Source organism: Pholcus phalangioides, unplaced genomic scaffold (genome assembly GCF_987345545.1).
Source record: "Pholcus phalangioides strain wild (caught in Gottingen) unplaced genomic scaffold, Ppha-v1.0 ptg000039l_1, whole genome shotgun sequence".
NCBI classification, from domain to species: domain Eukaryota; kingdom Metazoa; phylum Arthropoda; class Arachnida; order Araneae; family Pholcidae; genus Pholcus; species Pholcus phalangioides.
Genome location: NW_028301625.1, coordinates 27,966,233 through 27,985,438, shown reverse-complemented (window position 1 = coordinate 27,985,438; position 19,206 = coordinate 27,966,233). Strand labels below are relative to the sequence as shown.

Below are 19,206 nucleotides of genomic sequence, written 5' to 3'. Positions count from 1 at the left end.
TTACAGTTTTAAAAAAGCCATATTTAAAAGGTAAACCCTGGTAATCCAAATTTTTTCACTAATTCAAACGGGTTCCAGTCCTAATTAGTTCAGATTTGCAGGGTTCTAATGTTCTTGTCAGATGTCTGTGAATAATTGAGAGCAGCGCTTCTCAACTTTTTTCAATTTGTTGAGCCTCTTTAGTATAAAAAGTTATGGCTGAGTCCTGTAGGCTTTGTTTTTACTTATTTATAAAATTTACTGATTCGTTTTATTTTCCTTGAGTGGCTGCAGAGCCACTGGGAAGTGCGCACAGAGCACTGGTTGAGAACCGCTGCTTGGACAGATTGAGGAAAGAGTTCGGATTTTTAAAGGGCAATCCCATGAAAAAAAAAAAAAAAATCCAATGTGGGAATTGGGCTTGTGGAAAGGGATTATCCACAAACCATTGGCTCATTGATGAGCTGTTCACAACTTGCTAGTCAAACTCTAACTTTCATCATGAAATGGATTTACGATGACAGAAGAAAAATGTGTTATGTCGGTAACAAAAATATTTGCTGTTAGATCAACCCAATTTTATGAGATTATGATAACAAAGAAATATGAATAGTGACTGAGTAGAAGTGGACATGTAAAATACACCAATTAATAACAAACAATCCAAATAGACTATCATTATGTTAACACCCATGAAACTGAAAAACTGAAACCTGTCCCAGATGGAAAATAATGTAGGGCTGCTGAAATTTGGTTTTATAAAGTTTTCATTGTACTCCAATTTCAGTAACACACATAGCATTTTCAAAATGCAGATTACTTCAGAAAATACCAGCATTTTTTAATGCACTAATCATTCATTGATTTTTCAAATAAGTTCTCAGAATTTTGCTAAAGGTTAATGTGCTTGCAAAAATAACAAGAATAATCTGGAGGTTTTACTATGCACTACAGTTAACATGCCACTCTGTGCTTACTTATACTGTCTGTGAAATATTTTGTTTAACTACAAAAGAACTTTCAACAAGATGCAACTGTTACAATTAGATCAATATATTAACACTGGCTGTTACCCGTGACTTTGTTCACATGTATTTGGCAATTTGAAAATTTCTCTGCAATGATTTCCTCCATATAACATTTGAACCCCCTCATGACACCCTTGGGGGTTGCAGTCTTAGTGAGCTCTATGTTATAAAATTCTATGACCAAATTTCATATCTGGTTTGGCTAATTTCATAGCGGTTTGGGCTCAGCGATAATTGCCCCTATAACCTTTGAGACCCTGTCCTCTTTAGAGTTTGAATTTCGAAGAATCCCTTCTACTGAAAAGGAAAGGGCCCAAAGGTGTCATAGTCAAAAAATTACGAGGAAAACCAAGTATTTTCATCTCACCCAGAAACACATAAAAACAAAAAATAAATGGAGGAATGCAATTATTAAAAAGCTACAAAAATTATTAAAAATGACAACAAATGGCTACTTATCATCTCACTCTTCTTGGCGATATCAATGAAAAACTTCTTTTGCCCTTTTCTCCAGCTTTTTTCCCCAGAAACTCTAGTTGTTTCTCTTTTCTTTTCTTCCTTTTGCTGTCTGTGCTGTATATAACCTTGTGTTGTTTGAATGACATCCCTCTAAGACTTTAGGGTTGCAGGATTTTTAAATTCATTCTTCGCCTCTATTGGCCAACTGAATTTTATTCAAGGGTGTTGATACTCATACTAACAGCAGTATGGTTCAATTCTAGTCTCAAAACTTGATAATGTGCGAGATGAAGCTTCTTCAATGAATTTTTTTTCAGTGTATTATAATTAAAATGGTGTTTCTATCATGGGATGATTGTGGTTGTGTTTTTTGGTATTTTCAAATTTTATTTACACTGGATGCAAAATAAAACAACATTCGCTTCACTGTAACAATTGTTAGCCTGAAGTCAGCTTCATTATTGTGCATCAGCATGCACCTTGTTCTAATTAATTTCATCAGTATAATTTTAAATTATTTCTTTCGGTCACACATGTCTCTTCATTTTCAATCTTCATTGGACTTTCTAAATTACACACAGTATCTATACTCAAGCTTTTCACAAGAAATTTAGATGAAAGAAATTATCATGGTTGTATCGGAATCACATCTGTTCCAGGCTCTGCCATGAAGCTGGACTGAAAGAGATCTCAGCAATCGGATAAGTTCAGTGGCAGAGTTCTGGCATTTATTCATTCATGGCCTCTATATTGGCATTCAAAATATTAATATTTGCATTTTTTTAGTGACCCATAATAATCATGCTGGAAATTTCAATATTTTTGTGCATATTTAAATGAGTAGAATTAGTAGTAATTTTTTCAAAACTTTTTTGAAGATGACACATTGGGACTCTTTCCTTGTGAATCTTTACACAATAAAACAAAAATTTTCATTATTATTAGTGAAATTTTGCAAAACCCTTTCTTGCTGAGCTTTTACATCATGGAATAAAACTACTGATCAAATTTCATATTTATAGTTTCAGCAGTTTCGGCTCGGCATGATTTTTTTATATAACATTTGAACCCCTTATGACCCCCTTATAGGTTGAATTTTGAAAAACCCCTACTTATTGAGTCTTTACATCATGAAGTAAAACAACTGATGAAATTTCACATTTATAGATTCAGCAGTTTCGGCTCGGTGATGGTGAATCAGTCAGTCAGTTGGGACATGTTATATACCTATATAGATAAATGCTACAAGATTCACAAAAATGACAAAAAAAATTACCATGATTTTCAATGATGGACCATCAGCACCAGGTCGTCCATTAACTAATGATGTGTGAATCTTTAATAAAAAAAATTGATAAAAAATCACTACTTTTTTTTTTGTACCACACAAAGTACCATTACTATGATTATGGTTATAAAAATAAGAGTTGTCTAAAATTCAAAAAATTCATTGAGTTCATTGAAATTTCTGAATAAAATAGAAGCACATAAAATAATGTTTTATGCATGAGATATATAATACATACAAGACCACCATATCCACAAGTAATTGGTTACAATCCCCTACCATATAAATCAGGGGTTGATCAATACAAGCACTAGGGTAACTGAAAAATTGGAATTAGTGTCTAAAATCTTATTCATGTGATTATTGAATTAGAATCATGAATAAAAGGAGGATACCATGAAATTTTTTGTATCCATGTTAGTCTATTAACAGAAGAAAAAAGTCACCAAGTCCCAAGAAAGTAAAAAAATGATTGTGGACCCTTTTCTTGGGGGAAAAATGAATGGATAAAAAATTTATGAATGTTGCAAAACTCTTTTTCAATTCCTTAAGCCCTGATGTGCACTTAAAACTGCAAATGATAAAGAGTAACTTATACGTCCTAAATTGCTGGGCATATATAAATTATATATAATAATTTATAACCGTAATATCTTATACCGGGGTGACCAACAGCTGGGCGCCCTGCAACAAAGTAAAAAAGTACAGTGAAAAAATTAAATTTGTGATCATTACTTGAACTATCGGTTCCAACAGCAGATTTCTTGATTAACAAACTGCTTACAAACTTATTATTTCTAGTGACGAAATCAATTTAATAGCTAACTTAATTAATTCAATTAGTAATGGAGTGGCTTATACACCAAAGTTGCACCACTAATGCATCCAGCGATGCTATAGCTGACCATTATGTTGGCCTGCAAACATAAAGAAGTTGGCCACCCCTGCCTTATACCATTAATGAATGTATTATGACCTGCAAAAACATCCTTCTTCCAATTTTTTTTTACCTGCCTGGACCTGTTTTTTTCCGTGTGCTGTAAGTCAGTCTACTATATACACTAATGGTGTACTCAGTGATAATTTGTATGCTGAAGCATTTTCCCTATGCATGGCCATGCATGCACACACACAGCGTAGAGGAAACATTGTGTGCAAATCAATCCAGTCCATTTAAGAAATTTATCTAGCTTGCAAAGTCATTAAAACAATATTTCAAACTATAAAATATTATATAAGTGCAAAGAGCTAAATGTAATTATCCACAGTCGAATCCCGAATACCATTATGGCAAAATTCTCATTTTAACAAATACTTTTCTAATACTCCAAATAAGTTTACATAGGAAAAAATGCAAAGACCTGGAATTCCTTTATAACAAATTTCAAGAGATCGGAGAAATCACTTTTATCATGAAATTTTGTTATAAAGGAATTCCAGGTCTTTGCATTTTTTCCTATGTAAACTTATTTGGAGTATTAGAAAAGTATTTGTTAAAATGGGATTCGACTGTATATGAAAGAGAATATAGTAACTCTAAAAATTGAGTGATATTCACTATGACCTATACATCAATTGTTGTGTTGAAATGGAGAAGTATGTAAGTCACAAAAAATCAAAAATTATTTTTTCTCAAATAAAATAGTATGGACTCATGCCAGTGGCATGGTAAAGCGAGGAACTCATAAAAAGAAATAGTTTAGTTTCTGTAGCCCTCCAAAGATGGCGTTAGCCATCAGTGATTATTTTGTGGCTTTGTCCCACAGACTTTGAAGATTGCCCTGTAAAATTTGATTTTTGTGACTTCATGCTTTTCCATGTCAAAATGACAATTAACATTTTCAGTACTGACTGCACTTTACCAAAGTACCATCAACTTTTTAATCCCGTAACATCCCTTATGTTGTTGAGTGTTGGTGTTGAAGCAAAAAGGCTGTATAACTACTTTAAGCTTATCAGATGAAAATACAAGTGTAGGACTATTAGTTTTTTAAATATATATCAATTAATAAAGTTCAGTTAGATGGTGTGCCCCTGTAAAAGTGTTTACTTCATTGCATTTTCATGTAATGCAGTAACACTGCTTCCCACAAACTGTTCCCTAACAAATGCATAAAACAAATTATTGCTTTCTTTGTAGTAAAATAAATAAATATTCATGCAAGTGCGTTGTTCAATATGTTTAAATTGGTATTTTTCTTTTCACTAAGCATGTAGTGCTGACAAAAGTCCCAAGCTAATCAATTTGTTGTGTACTAAATGATATTTTGAAATTTTTTTTTTGTCTTTAGACCTTAATTAGAACAAAAATGACCTACCAAAAATTTTCTGAAAGGGTACTGAAAAGATTGAAACAAAAGTATGTGTATACTAATTTTGTTTTTTATTTATATTGAGCCCTTGATAAATTTTTTTAGCTCTTACATAGAAAGAAAAAGTAATTCTGAATGAAATATGACTGGAGAGACAAAACATTTATGCAACGAATCCATGTTACAAAGGGATAGATACAAAATGAAATAAAATAAAAGATAAGTGTTTTTATTGTGCATGTAACAAAAAAAAAAATTCTGTGTTAGCTAAATAATTAATCTTTTGATGTTGTGATTAAGAAAATGTTTATTTGTACAAATCAGGCAGGATTTTACAAAATTTTATAATAAATACTCCCACACATGCTGTCATTATTTTATTATTTAATAGACTATATTTCACAAAACAACAAAGTACTTTTTACATTATACATTTAGACGTGCACATATTAACCCTGCAGCAATCCCAAGATATCTCAGGTTCTTAAAACTGTCATTTTGGCATTGACCAGCCTGGATACAGTTCTTAAGTTTTCTTCTCCTGATAACATGTTTTTCTTCCCTCCCCCTCCTGTCAATCAACTGCTAGTGGGCGGAGTCAGTTTTTGTTTAATGTCTGATAACAGAAGAGAAGAGAGACAATGTTTTTCCCTTTGAGGTTGTGCAATATTATTGTGTGCAGCATAAATAATAAAAAGCAATAGTTTATTTTCTCTTCTTTGTCTTTAATTATTCTTGTTATTTTGCGTTGGAGGAAAAAGCATTTATCAGCTTACAATCAGGGGAAAAAGTTCCTCTTGAAAATAGGTGGCAATTTCTAGAAGGTTCAGTGATTTCCAATGTGGTAGTTATATTGCAGATCAGGTAAATTTTGAAAACTGCTTAAAGGGTTAATGATATTAACCCTTGATTAATATCATTAATGAGATATTATTCCTCAATTTTATCATCTCCAAGAGAAAAATTGGAAAATTCAGAGCTTTCCTTCTAATTTTTATCTTTTTTTTTCATTTTACCGTTTATCATTTTTCCACCACCTCATATACTCATTCAAAATGCAAAAAATTCATAGTTATAAACTCTCATTTTATAGCTGGACTTGTTTGTTAGTCAATGAATTCATACCTCTCCATTCTCTAGAGGATTCAATTTTGAGAAGTATGATGTACATATCACTTCATCATCCGTTCGATAATATGGTTTCCCTACTGTTGGTCGTATTCCATAGGTTTCCCAACATTCATTGTCACTGACTGCAAAATATTGCCAAGGCTTGTAAACTATCCCATCAAGTGAACGTTCTAAGATCCAGTTTCCAGGTCTTGGAGAAATAGCAGATTTAACGATAATATATGCTACTTGATAGACCTGAAATGAAAGTCAGAGTAAAAAACATTACATAATATATAATAACTTGACCCCCTTTAATCAATGATGTTTCTCTCAAGCAACATGAATTTCTTATATCATTAGGCTGACAAGTGTCAGAAACAATAAAAAATAATATCATATTTTAACATGTATAAGGAACCCCTTTTTTGCCAAAAATTGGGAGGAAGGGTTCTTATATGTGAATATCATTATAGATATCAAAAAATTCCTCAATTTTGCAATATATGATGGGAGTGACTCTGATTATGATAATGAACTAGTTGATGTAGCTGATTGTGATGTATCTGATGAGGAATATAATGGTTTCTATGAGATGAATAAAAAAATATTGACAAAAATTTTTTTTCAAATTTTAAGCCAACAAAATCAGGAGATCCCATATGCATGTTAAAATAAGGTAATTGAAGCAATTAGAAATAAACTTTTTCTTTTGATAATTATTATAAACAAAAAAGAAATTATTTTATGTAGATTAAAATGCTTGCTACTTTGAAATCTTAATTTATCAAATACAAAACATTATAATTAACCCATTACCCAATTACGGAAGGTACTAAAAATTGGAAATTTTGAACAAAAAGTGAATATTTTGTGTTTTATTGACCTAAAATAATACAAAAAATAAAATTCCGTAAAATTTTGAAAAGCAGATTCTGGGCCTATATTTAGGTAGCTAGGCATTTAAGCTACCAAGTTAAAGAAAACCTTGAAGCATTTTACATGCAATCCAACGTCACATTTTTCACAATGAGTTCTTGTTTTCGAATGGCGCCAAGCACATCTTGTTTGTTTTTCATGAAGAATCACCCAATGGTTCATTCCATCAAATCTTGCTTGAGGTATGCCATGTGGTGGCCTCCCGTGTTGACCTGGTTCTCTATGTTTTCTAAGGGATTCTAAATAGAATCATGCAACCTTTCTTCTAAAATTGAGTGAATCTACAGCTGATTATTTCCTGCACAAATTCTGTGTAGTTGCCAGGCATTATTTATGGCATGGTCCAAACAGTACGTTATCAAATAAAAGTATATTTCTTTCCTCGAATAGACACCCTGTATTTGTTGACATTCTGATCAAGTTGATCAACTCCACCCATGTGTTCATTATAAACTTTCACCATTCTTAGCTGTTGTACAGTGATACAGCCTTTCTTTGCTGATGAAAATCTACTAGTAGTTGCCATTGGATCCACACCTACAGAATTAGAGCACATTGTCACAACATTATTTTCATTCCATCGGCAAGGGATAATTTCTCAGCTGTTTCACTCACTTTGTAGTCACATGCTACTCTTGCCTTTTTTTTCAAATCATTTTTTTTCACTAGAGGACACTTCTCTATTTGATTTTCTCTAATGGTACCTGTGCCTTTTATATCCACATCTTTCAGTTTTCTCCACCGGTTTGAGACTCGTGAAAAGGTTGTCAAAACAAGTGTGATGATTTAGGGGATATTGCTGACGTATGATGTTGGCAAATTTCATGATCATTCAGAAAATTTCATCAAATTTCACAACCACACCATAGTTTAAAACCAAATCCTATTGGGTTGTCTCTGAGACATTGCTTGCACACATGATGTCCAAAATATTCACACATGGATTCATTTACGTTGTAAAATCCCTCTGTAGGAGTCAAATTTTTTGACTGAAGTGCAACTGAAGTTCATTTACACCAGGAGATTCATTTCGGTTCCATTCACCAAATACAAGGACAAGGTCACAATCATGCCATTTTCTGTTAATTTTGTTAATTCGAGCCTTCTTCACTGCTAAAACAGGTAACTCCTCATCACTCCCTGGAATCTAAATTTGGTATAACTTGCACATGAAGCAGGCTTCCTGGAAAATTACTCAGGGTTCCACTGCCATCTCCATCAGTAGTATGTCCGGCTGCAAGAGTATCAGGTGGTTCATTGTATATATCAGCATGACTTGGGCCAGCTCCATCCTCATAACCCTGTTCTTCAATAAATAAAAAATAACGTTTTCTCAAAGTTCTCCTGTTCTTCAAAGAATAAAAAATTAATAAATAAAATAAATATACAAGTATATATATCTAAATACATTATATTTAAAACAATATCTCCCACTCTAAAAAAGCTCACCAAGTATTATAGTAAGTGAAAGGTGTTTGATGAAACAAGCAAAAATATCATTTTTGCTTGTTATTCGGTGAAGCAAAGAAAAACCATAACTAAACTTTAATTTTACAAAACTGCAAATGATGTACACAAGATCAAGCTGAGCAGTTTCAATTTTCATTCTTATTTTTGATGAATGCATCAATGTTCTTTGTCCATATCTTTATTTTTTAAAATTGGGCAATATCGCCCTGTGACTTTTCCTAATTTGTCAAAAGGAATCTTTTGGCACAAAATAATTAGTTAATTAATTTTAAAAAAGGAATAAAAAAATTCATTGCATTGACTTTTGAAAATTACTTTTACCTAGACTTACCAAGTGGTTATTTTGACTGCAATTGGAAATTTTTTTGCTTAACCAAATTTTAAGCATACTATTAATGCAAAAATAAAATTATTTATTTTTTTAAAAATAGGGTGTAGAATCGTGTTCATGTTTTGTTAGATTTCAGACATGAGCTAACATATAGACTGTTTCAAAAGTAGATTGGCTAATTTCTGAAAAGTAGTAGAACACATTAAAATGATAACTTTTTTTGTCTTACAAATACTTGGTTGAAAATAGGATACAGAGGTGAAAGAATTCTCTTGAGGGTAAAGCCGAAGAGCTGAATAACATTTCATTTTCAACCATGCATTTTGCCGGCTCAGGCCACAATGTGTCAAAGGGTCAACTAAATGGGACTAAAATTTGTACAGTGACCTTAGATCCTGTATTTTACTGGGCAGAAACATTATTTTCCATATTACTTAATGAAACCTTGCTATCAGTGAATGGTATAGAATCCCACGTCTCTTTTGGTTTAACACCATTTTCAGGTGATTCCTCATACCAACGTCTACTTGCCAAATTTCCAAAGTTTACTAAGTCAGTTTTAAATGCAGTTCCTAAGAAATGCTTCCTCGCACACTTCATTGAGACAATGGGACCACCGGTTTTCCCAATGTACAGAACATTTCTATATTGTTGTTACACATATCTTGATAATTTGTTGAATGCTTCCATTGACAAAAAATCTCATGAAGCTGACTTAAAATGCATCTTAGTCTGAATGACTATGGCAGCGGTTCTCAACCGGTGCTCCGCGGACCCCTTGGGGCTCCTTGTGCACTCTCCAGGGGCTCTGCGGCCACTCGAGGAAAATTAAAAAAACAGAAAAACTAAAAAAACAATAATAATTATAAATATTTTTAAATAGTAAAAAATAAATCAGTAACTTTCATGAATAATTAAAAAATTGGCCTACGAGGCTCCCCCCATAGAATTTTTTTACTTTGTAAAAGGACTCCGCGAGTCAAAAAAGGTTGAGAACTGCTAAACTGTGGTATCCTGATCAATCTGTCTAAATGTTTATATGGTTAATGTCAGATTAATTTTACTGTTAATCTAGTAGTCCCTCAATAGTATTTACCTTAATCTTGTTCACCCCTCAGAGTGTGTATTATGTTACATGGAACTGCTTCTATGGAACATATCTGAAAGAAAAAAAAATAAAAAGGTCATCCTGCAGGCCCCCTTGACTCTCGTGCCCCAGCCCTGGGGGCCATGGTGAACTCCCACTACCAGCCTCTCATCACAATTCATCTAAACCCTTCATCAAAAAGACTTGCTAACTACTCCATCGATGTTCGTCTGGTAATATGGTCTACACAAACCTCTACAACAGTGTTTCCCAAATTTATTCAGCCCATCGCCCCCTTTTCAAAAAAAAATTTTCTCATCACCCCCTGAAAGTGACGTCAAAAATCCACATAAAAAATTAAAAGATGCAGTGATGAATTGTCAATTTTTTTTGCATCACTATGTTTTTCTGCAACAGAGTAGTATAAAAAGGGTTAAATATTCGAAAACAATGACAGTAAAAAAATTACAGTAAAGTTTCAAAAGAGATTACAGTAAACTTCATTACAAACACAAAAAATCGAATTTTACTTTGATTGCAGTCAAAGTAACATTTGCATCACACTTAGAAAATATCTATTTTAATAATAGAATTATTTTTAAAAAACACAGACACAACTACAAATCCTATTGCACATGATGTGCCATCATTATTTGTTAATGCTGGACTATTTTATTTATTAATTACACTACTTTTTATTTATTATTATTCAATTATGAGAATTTGAAAATGCTACTTAGTAAAACCAGCACTCTCAAATCCTCACACCTGAATAATATTTGTAGGTGATTTAGATTTGTGTTGAAAGATTTGTGACTGCAGTTGAAACATCTCGTACCTGAAAAATTTTGTGTGTGTGCTACATTAGAACCTTTCAATAACAGGCACTCATGGGACAGAAAATTTTCTCTACTAATGAAGAATGTCTATTAACGGATATTAAATAGTCAATCACGGGACAGAAAATTTTCTCTGCTAACGAAGAATGTCCGTTAATGGACATTAAATAATCAATCGCATATCCGGAGTCTCACTGACGTAATTTGAAAGTGTTCGGTAACAGGAGATGTTTGTTAATGGAGAGTGCCCGTTATGGGAGGTTGTATATCCTATAAAGTCCAGGTTCACAGTATTTGCTTTTACAACCAAATCAATTAATAGCCATCTTCAAATTTTAACTTCAGGCCCTCTTTTAATGTTATTTATGTCAATTTTTCTTGTAAATGTGATAATTGTTATTGTTGCAGATTGAAAAAAAAAAAAAGAATTGAAAACTGTTATTTTTATTCAGTACAGATTGTAAGGATCTCTTGGGAATATAAGTGATGATATAATATAATTATATCATTGAGTAATACTATTAATATACTACTACATTTAATAATGAGTCAATTTCAAATTGAGTTGAATCAATCTTAGAAGGTCGTGCAAAAATGCATAGTTTTCTTTCAAGGAAAAATACCACAAAAGTAATAGTAAAAACTTTTCAATAAAAAAATTTTTTTTACTAAACTGATGCCATTGTGAAAAAAATGCATCCGATGCTGAAGGAGCGTGTATCCTATATCTATATATTCAGGGGTGGGAAGTGACAAAGTCTATTTCGAAGCAGTTTTGGAGTAGCAAAATTCAGGATTCTGTGCAGTTTTAGAGAAGCAAAATTCAGGATTCTGAGCAGATATTTATAAATTGGAGCAGCAAAATTAACTTCCAAAAATATTTTCATTAACCTCCACCCCTTTTCAAAATAAAACAACCGTACTGTCTTTTGTTATCAAACATCTTTTCATTAGCTTGTTTTTTGTTTTTGGTGTTTAAGGCTTTTGACACCTTGTTTGAAAGAGCGGCTTTCATAAAATTTAAGTATATTACCAGTCTATTTAAGATGATTTTTGCTTACTGAGGACACTATTTGCTGTGTGGAAGAGCAGCAGTTCAAATGGGCTAAAGTTTTCAATTTTTTTATACTCTGAAAGAAATTGTTGCAAAATAGGAGAGAATTTTGGAAGAATCAACGCGATGTTTAGCGATTCAGCACTCGTTATTTGGCGATGTTGGTGATTTAACACTCATTATTTGGCAACATTGGCGATTTAACGTTGGTTATTCAGTTGCGCTTTTACTCCCGGAATGAATTTTTTTTTTCACGACACATCAGGATTCGACACAATGACGATCCGATGACAGTAATTTCTGCTGCTTCCAGCGGTGACTTTTTTTTTTTTTTTGAAAACGGAAACTGACTCACATTTGTGCTTTAAAGCTGAAAGATCATTGCAAACCATCCTCTGTTTCATGATCACGGATAACATCGGAGTTTCGCGATGGAAAGCCTGATAGTTTAAATAAGGCGATAGTTTAAGTACAGAAGTATAAAACACGCTCTTCTCGGAAAGAATCCTTTCACGACAAGCAGGAACAAAATTTTTTTTGCTGTCCTTTCCAAAACTCTGGGCATACTGAAGCAAATTTCGCTATTTTGGGTATTTGGCGCAAAAAATACGAAAATACACTATTGGAGCAGGATGGCGCAAGATGTTAATTTTGACGCAATTGGCGTGGAGTTGAGTTGCCACCCCTGATATATTCAGGGGTGGGAAGTGACTAAGTCCATTTCGGAGCAGCCTTGGAGCAGCAAAATTCAGGATTCGGAGCTGTTTTGGAGCAGCAAATTCGGTATTTGGAGCAGCAAAATATGGGATTCGGAGCAGATATTTATAAATTGGAGCAGTGAAATTAACAAGAATATTTTCGTCAACCCTCAACCCTTTTCAAAATAAAACTGCACAGTCTTTTGTTATCAAACATATTTTCATCAGCTTGATTTTTGTTTTTGGTGTTTTAGGCTTTTGACACCTTGTTTGAAAGAGCGACTGTCATAAAATTTTTTGCACCGATCTATTTAAGATGATTTTTGCTTACTGAGGGCACTATTTGCTGCCTTGAACAGCAGCACTTCAAATGAGCTAAAAAAAATTTATATGTTTTTAATTTTTTTATACTTGGAAAGAAATTGTTATAAAATGGGAGAGAATTTCGGAAGAATCAACTCGATGTTTGGCGATTCAGCACTCATTATCTGGCGAGATTGGCGATCTGACACTCGTTATTTGGCGAGATTGGCGATTTAACGCTCGTTGATTGGCGATATTGACGATTTAACGCTCGTTAATTGGCGATATTGACGATTTAACGCTCGTTATTCGGCAACATTGGCGATTTAACGCTCGTTATTCGGCAAAGTTTCTAAACTAACATTCGTAATTCGGCGGACATGAGCTTTTTAATTCCGGAATGAAATTTTTTTTCACGAAACATCGGGATTTAACACAATGACAATCGACTACGGTAATTTCTGCTGCTTCCAGTGACGACTTTTTTTTTAAACGGAAACACTCAAATTTGCACTTTAAAGCTGAAAGGCATTGCAAACCATCTTCAGTTCCACGATCACGGACAATATCGGGGTTTTGCGATGGAAAGCCCGATCAGGGGCCGATAGTTTAGAGATTTTGCCGTAAAGAAACGTTTCGTGGCTAGCAGGAACAAAAAATTTTTTGGCGTCCTTTCCGATATTCCGGGCATACTGAAGCGAAATTCGCTATTTGGCGCAGAAAAATGCGAAAATACGCTATTGGAGCAGAATGGCGCAAGATATTAGTTTTGGCGCAGTGCGGCGCAATTGGCGCAGAGTTCCCACCCCTGTATATTCCTCGAGATATTTGGAGGAAAAACAATGCTTGTTTTCGGAGATAGTACCAAAATATCGCTTTATTCTTATATTGTCATAATCAGTGTGGATACAGATAGCATCTTGATAAGCATGAGTACATAGTACCATCCCAGTGCCTTACTTAAGTCATGAAGATCGGTCAATATAACAGGATTTAGTAACATCAAAATTTTGAAAAAAACAACATTTTAATTACGGTGTGAATTCAATAAACATTTTCTTCTGCATGTTGATAGTTTCATTTCTTTTCGGACAACATCAATATTACAAATACAAACACAAAGGTTACAACAGGTAAATTGCCCAATGAGGTAACTGAAATTGATCTGTATGTTTGAACCATCTATTGTGTCAAAAGCACTTTCGATATGTGAGTTTTAAACACCAAAATTCAATATTACTTGTCTGTAATTCATATTTTGGCACTTCCACATAGATTTTATCCTTGGGTTTGAGTAATTCATGAACTTGAACGAATTCTCATAAAAAAAATGTTTCCATTATGGCAGTGTTCCTTAAAGTGAGCGTGGTTGCTTCTAGGGGAGGCACCAACCTCTATTAGGGGCATCACAATGAGTCGTTGACCATTGCTATTTGCGTCTGTGCGTAAAAGTTCTTTTATGAAAAAAATGTTTGACGACCACTGCTTACAGCGAAGATGATGAATGTCATAATGTATAAAAAACAACACACAAAAAGACCATAGCTGTAGGTGAATGAACAGTGATGCTAAAATCATGCCCCTCCCCCCCACATCCTGCCGCAGGGCTCAGAGGCTGGGCTTCTTGACAGTCCGCTGCTGTAATGAATTTATAATGTGAAAAGAAAATGATGAGAATCATCTCGAGGGCCCTGAAATCAGAACCAACCCCACTTTTGTGGGGGGGGGGGCATGGCTCCAATAATGACTCATTCCTTAGCAAAACCAGTCCCTGGTGTATACTTGACCTCTTATCTCTAGATGGTGTTGAAATCTGTGACAGTAGGCTTTATCAATCAATTACAGTTACAATACATCTGGAATGTATAGCGCATATTGAAATGTGGAGAAAACACTTTATATAGCTCTATTTCTTCAACAGAGGAAACAAGTACAACTATATACTGTGTGCAATATTCTTAGTTTATTTTATTTTTTTGCCCACAGGCACAGATATTTACGAAAGCTCCCTTGGAGAAAGGGTCAGAGTTTTTGAAAACTTATTTTTTTCTCTAGTCCTCCCATCACCCCCTTATTTCCACTCGCAGTTCCCAATCTTGGCTGAAGCTGGTATCAACCCCCCCCCCCAAAGAGTCCCACTGCCCACTTTGGGAAACATTGCTCTACAGCAACCATACACTGAACCATTTTTTTCAAGAACTGATAAGCATTTCATATTAAATATCAGCGCTCACGTCATTATACAACAAGGTCGTTAGTGACGTCACTCCCTTAACGCAAATTCTCAACGAGCCCCATCGTTAAAAACTTGATTTTTCTCCGCAGCCGGAGGTATATCGTTATTGATTTTACAAAAAACTCCCTGGTCCGAGAGTTGTGTTAGCTCCGAAAGGGATGGATCAATCAGATATTTTTCTCCACTGCTGATAATCATCATCACTATCAACGAGTGTTGAAAAACATGTGCATTATTATTATTGTGTTTTTATTTGTGCGTGTTGGTTGGCCCTAATTTTCTCGTAAGCTACATTTTTTTTAAAATTCATCCGGATTCTTTCTATTTTCATCAAATATTTGAGAAAGGGGAAGGCTATGCACACACATCAAATTGGCACGGGAAATTTTCTAAATTATTACGTTTAAAAAATGATGTTCTATGAAGTTCAATGATGTTATATGAATTTTCAAAATGACTAGCAAAAATATCACCATCATATATTCCCATGTTTTTATATATCTATCTACCATCTTGATATTAAATCAAAATCAAGAACAAGTAACCTTTTATTTACATCATTAATTAGACAATTGGTTTACTTGTTTCACACATGAAAATGAAGTGCCACCAAATTTACACTGTTTTTTTTTTGTTGACATCTCTTTTATACTACTATCAGAAAATGCACTCAAGGATTAGAAAAAATTTGTTCATTAATAAAATTTACTTTGATTTTTTATAGTGTACTTAGTGCGCAGAGTATAGTGTGTGTGTGTGTGTGTGTGTGTAAAAGGGTGTTTACTGCATCACACTTCTATGTACTGCACAGAAAGTAGCAATACAATTCTTTTAACACTATCAGTGATATTACAAAATATCGATGTTATTAAACGAATTAAGGGAAAAATCTGGAGACATTTAAAAATATATTGACGTCAATTTTGAACGAGACGTAAAAAAAATATTGTAGCGAATTTCAAAATGTCTTGAAAACATATCGCGATAGAGAGATTTACCAGTTCAATAATATTCTTATATTGAGATGAGTTTAAGATTAAAATAAAGGCATTTCTATGCAAGATTTGAAAAAAAAAACATTTTAGAGTGATTTATCGTTGTACCGAGTACAATAATTTATAATGATTTATCACTATGAATAATTTTTTCCAATCAGTATGTGTAATTAGATAACATTTTAAACAATAATGCTGTCTGTGAATCATGTTACTAAATTAAGTAACGTAATTCAGAGAATTATTATTCATCATAATGAACAACTTGATAAATTAATAATGAATGAATAATTTCCAATTCTAACTAATTTGTCTCCGTTGCTCTCACCTTCATCGAAAAATGTACGCACGAGCTGCCATGTTTATTTCCGTAACGCAAGCTTAACGAGTGGTCTCCAGTTCTCCTTAGCTAAAGCTTCACATAGCGATGACGATAACAAAAATCGCTAGAAACGATGTGAGAAAAATCAACCTTTAGAGATGATGACGTAAATCTATCCCACAATGCACCGCTAACCCCAAACACGTTTGAAACGCGGCCGTAATGACATCAGTGTAATAGACCCCCAGTTTGATTTGTACTGCTGATGTGTAAACACGTCTTCCTTCTTGTGGTACTTCTTCCTCAATATGTATTAATAAATTGTGACATTTTAAGAATGTTTAATCTCTTCATTATAAAGTAAGTGGCTCAAGACTATATTTAAAACAGTTGGTAGATGCAAAAATAGGATTTAATTTTTGGGGCTGGCTAAGTCTGTGAGAGAAATAGAATGGCTTGGTTAGAATACCAGAAGCATCAAAGTTTCGATGATCGTACAGAATCTTATATAGTATAGTTGTGTGTATGATTGGAAAATAAGTCGTGAGTAATGAGAGGGTGAGTGAAGATTATGTTCACATTCTGGAAATGGAGACAATGGATTGTGAAAAGTTGCAAACTTTTCATTAAAAAAAATTGCTGTTGGGCATAACACAATTTAAGAATAACTTAATGATAAAATTATATAAAATTTTGATACCTTCAACAAAATCATAAAGCTCACCTCTCTCAAATCCAATGTTATGGTGATCCATTCAAAATGCTTCCCATTTTGCAATGAAGGACTTTGAAACCAAGAGTTTGTTCCGTCTATTGCATATTTTATTGGATGCTTCTTGTCAGCATTTGTTGCATCACATATGCTACAATGGGATTCGTCATATGAATTTTGGCCAGTTTGATGTTCATTTGTTCTAAAGACATGCTCTACAAGTTTGCAATAGATTTCGGGGCCAGATTCCCCACAAGTGGCATTAACTGTGATTATTGAGTTAGTTGCAAGATTCAAGACATTAGGGAACAGTCCTTTGACGTCATCTACAAATACATTTGATCAAAAAAACATTAAAACTTTGTAGCAAAATTCAAATTAAAAATGCAGAAGAAATTTTACAATTTGGGCACTTTGTCAAGTTTTATTTATTTTTCAATTTTGGCCTTCGATGCTTTTTTTCATGTGAAAACGTCTTTAAAATTGGTGCTGTGTGCGGGGAGGCAAGCAAACCCAAATGAGCAATGAATGAACACCAGAACGTTGCCACTGGACATATCATGTTGCCGAGATCTCTTCCAGCCCAGCTTCGTGGCAGAGTCCGGGACACTTTAAAAAACATAACATACAATATTTTTACAACGTATTTTCCCCGGACAATTGGGTACCGTTGCGATTAACAAATTTTGTGGTGATTACAGACGAGATGGGGTTGGGAGTCGGAGAAAACTTTCTGGGTTTCGTTAAGATGGATGAATGTACGCATATTAGGATAGAGGTATATTTTAAAAGAAATTAGGGGGCCCCATGCTATCTCATGTTATCTTACACTTGTTATATTATATACACAGGATACAAAAAAACAACCAAAAAAAAAAAAAAAAAAAAAGAAATGAGAATCTTATTGTGAAGTATAAAATATCTATCGGAGTGAGTCATCTTTCTTAACACCTTATTGGTGAGCAAATGGGTTTGATAACTTGCGGACTAGAAGCCAGAATCAGTTTTATTGGGTTGAGTTCACTCGCTCCCGTGGATTTGATAAAAATATACAAAACAAATATTGTGTGGGGGAATATATCCAATTAGGGATCACCCGTGCCATCTCCCTTAGCAGCTTATTTGGTGAGCAACATGAATACAACAATACGAGTAGGCACGTGTGTTGTGGACATGAAATGCATGAATAACTTTAAGGAAAGAGAAATACATATACATCCATACACATATATATACATAGGTAACTGCCAGGCTGAGTTGTCTTGCTCTAAACCTATTTTGGTGAGCAATGTAGGATTAGTTTAAATGTAGGATTGTCTGGAGAGAGCCTTAGCTGAGGATTAGCTTCTGTCTTGTTGTTTTGGTTGACTCGTTCTGGCTGATTATATTTATTAAAGATTAACCCAAATGAGCAACAGTTTCCATCGAAGTAATTTCAAATGTCAATAACTCAAGTAAAAATAGAGATAGCAAATCTATTCTGGTCTCATTTTGAATAGGAAACATGAAAATTTTTGCCAGTACCACTTTGACATTTGTGGTGGCTGGACTTCAGGAACTGTCCATGCACAAAGTGAACCCACGATTTTCGACTTCTTGGATTCAACCTGTGTTCATAAATGGGACTATATCTCAAAGACTACATATATAATTATCCAATACAAGTGAACCAAGTGTTGCTTCAAAGAAAAATATATGTGTTACAACTCATTTTGAGTTCAAAATCTGTATCTTGAAAACTCAAAAAGATACGTGGCTGTGAATTTGAAAAAGTTTGAAAATTTCCAGTTTTTCTTCAAATGTCATGATATATGAGAGCAAAGCACAGTGATAATTACAAAAATTGTACACAAATGCATAGAGCACAAAATTCCAAAGAGAATAACACCAAAAGCATCGGGCTTGAACACAAAACCAAAGCCCAGTACAGTCGCAAATATAGAGGGTAATGCCTTGACTCCTTTGATCATAGATTACACTGATCACAGCCATTTTGTATCTGACATGTGATACATTTATGCTTATGTATTTTTGGGTATAGAAT

The 19,206-nt window shown here is 33.8% G+C and overlaps 1 protein-coding gene across 2 annotated transcripts in view; it reads right to left on the bottom strand.

The window, feature by feature from the left end:
• LOC149065787 (laminin subunit alpha-1-like) overlaps positions 1 to 19,206 on the bottom strand; it is a 438,052-nt gene that overhangs the window by 366,216 nt on the left and 52,630 nt on the right. For both annotated transcript variants that reach the window (XM_089253835.1, XM_089253836.1), the window contains exons 2-4: positions 17,175 to 17,488; positions 6,192 to 6,434; positions 2,743 to 2,802 (exon numbers count right to left, since the gene is read on the bottom strand). In XM_089253835.1, coding sequence (XP_089109961.1) covers positions 2,743 to 2,802; positions 6,192 to 6,434; positions 17,175 to 17,488 — 617 coding nt within the window. The remainder of the gene's footprint in view (positions 1 to 2,742; positions 2,803 to 6,191; positions 6,435 to 17,174; positions 17,489 to 19,206) is intronic.